At 45.9% G+C, this 2241-nt stretch overlaps 1 protein-coding gene across 1 annotated transcript; it reads left to right on the top strand.

Annotated features, from left to right (window-relative positions):
* The first annotated feature begins 1000 nt into the window (after nucleotides 1-1000).
* Nucleotides 1001-1540, top strand: LOC147956994 (uncharacterized). The gene has a single exon (XM_087531536.1). It carries the CDS (start codon nucleotides 1001-1003, stop codon nucleotides 1538-1540), a length of 540 nt encoding a protein of 179 aa, XP_087387662.1.
* Nucleotides 1541-2241: the final 701 nt, after the last annotated feature.

Below are 2241 nucleotides of genomic sequence, written 5' to 3'. Positions count from 1 at the left end.
GGAATCAAGATGCTGGGAGGGGCAGGTGTGGGAGGAAAGGCGGGAGGAAGGACGCGCGGCAGAGCGGGCAGGTGCGGTGGCCGTGCGCAGCCCAGCGATCGAGGCAACGATGGTGGAAGATGTGGCAGCACCCACGCGGCCGGCGCACGCACGCGGTGCGATGGAAGTCGGTGGCCCATCAGGCAGAGCACGCCGCCGAGACGTCTTGGGCGCCGGATGCAGAAGCACGTCGAAGCTCACGGCCGGGGCGTGCTCATCCAGCTCCAAGAGGCAGGGTCTTCGTGGTACTGCTGAGCACGCACCCTTTGTAAAAGACAGAGATCGATAGATTGATGCGTGGTGCCTTGTTGGGTTCACCTTGACATATATTTACATTACAGAGATGTAGAGATCGAGATGCTACCGTCCAGGCCCGTATGCATCATGGAATCCAAGTCCTAATCCTGTGCACATATGTATTCTAACACACCAAAAAAAACCCTCAATCATAACTTATTTAAGTTAAGATTGCGTTTGAATACTTCTATAATTGTATAGTAGCAAGTGCTTTCGTGAAGTCATCCGCTACCTGATCATCAGAGGGAATGAATCTGATCTCAAGAAGCTTGTCTGCAACTCTCTCTCTAACAAAGTGATAATCAACCTCAATGTGTTTAGTTTGAGCATGAAATATTGGATTAGCTAAGAGATATGTTGCTCCAAGATTGTCACACCATAGACATGCAGCCCTAGGTTGACCGACTCCGAGCTCCTTGAGAAGTGTTTGGATCCAAATGATTTTAGCTGTTGCATTGGCTAGGGATTTGTACTCTACTTCCGTGCTTGACCTCGACACTGTTGCTTGCTTCCGAGCACTCCAAGAAACAGGATTGTCACCGTTGATCCGGCGGTCTCATCCCATTTCCATGTTCTTCGTTTCGAGGAGGCAGACTCGTCGAGCGTGACAGGAGTGAGCATCTACTCGTCGCGGATAGGAGCCAGGAGTCATAGGGACAGGGTGATGGCCGAGGAAGTTAAACTGTTCTACATCACTAGATGTATCTTTGTTGGCGGCGTGCTCTACCTGATGGGCTTCCTTCCGAGCACCAACAACGACCATGTGCTGCTTGCAGTGGACATGGCTGGGAAAGTGTGGAAGACCATCAATGTACCGTATCCCCGAAGATTTGCTATGATTGGATCGTCCCAGGGGTGCTTACACTATGCTATATCTTCCATCAATGCTAACAACAACTTCCTAGTTTCTGAGATAGAACTCTGGTGCCTCAAGGATTGTGATAATAAGGAATTGGTCCTAAAACGTACTGCTAGCATCGATGAGTTTATGGGCATGACTATGAAGAATTACAGGGTGATTGGGATTCATCTATACTGCGACACCATTTTCTTGGTTCCATGTGGAGGTCATACGTTGATAGCGTATGATATGAAACATCAGAAAGCTCGATGCATCCTTGATCTTGAGAAAAACAGTACACATCGATTTCTACCCTATGTTCCTCTGTTCTCAGAGTCATTAGCAGATGCAAATGGGTGGTAGCTTTACCTTCAATGCTTCCTCCAAGAATTGGCTTTTCTATCGGCTGAACTATTTTTGCGTACCTCTGAATCTACTTGAATCATGCCGCTTAATTTGCTAGTGCTTACACCCCTGCTTGCTTGGTTTTCAGTTCAGAGCAATGCCTGATAAACCTACAGATTAAGCATTATGTCAATTCCAAAGAACGCCGTTACTCTTTTTCTTGTTTGCCTAGCACTGGCTATTGTTTTTGACATGCATGTATTAGTCCCATGGGGCTAAATTATACCGTAACCAGCCTTCTTGTTCATAACAATCAGTTATTATGATTATCCTAAATGCTAGTGCAGATTATGAACCTGGTAGTTTACTATAAGCTTCAACCAGAGTAGTTACTGGTGTGATGTCTACTCAACCTTATTCATTCAGTATTTTGCTAAAGCACTGCCTTGGAGCAGGTTCTTTTTACTTATATTTGCTGAATTCAGTAGAGCTTTGGATCTGTTAACCACAGAGGTATTGCATTAATGCGAAAAAAAATGAAATAAAGGTGCAAGCTTTGATGGGAAGATTTTGTGCTTGGTGTTTGCGCGCTTGGTCCGTTTTTAATACTTCCGGTGATAAGGCAAAGGTGTATACCATATAAGCTTGTGCTTCATGTATAAAAATAGGATTTGGGCAGATGCCAGGACAGGGCATTTAGTGTGCTAGAACTTTGAGAG

Source organism: Triticum urartu, chromosome 7A, assembly GCF_056163025.1.
Source record: "Triticum urartu cultivar PI428250 chromosome 7A, HENAU_Tu73, whole genome shotgun sequence".
Taxonomy (NCBI): Eukaryota; Viridiplantae; Streptophyta; class Magnoliopsida; order Poales; family Poaceae; genus Triticum; species Triticum urartu.
This window is presented reverse-complemented; position numbering and strand designations above follow the sequence as displayed.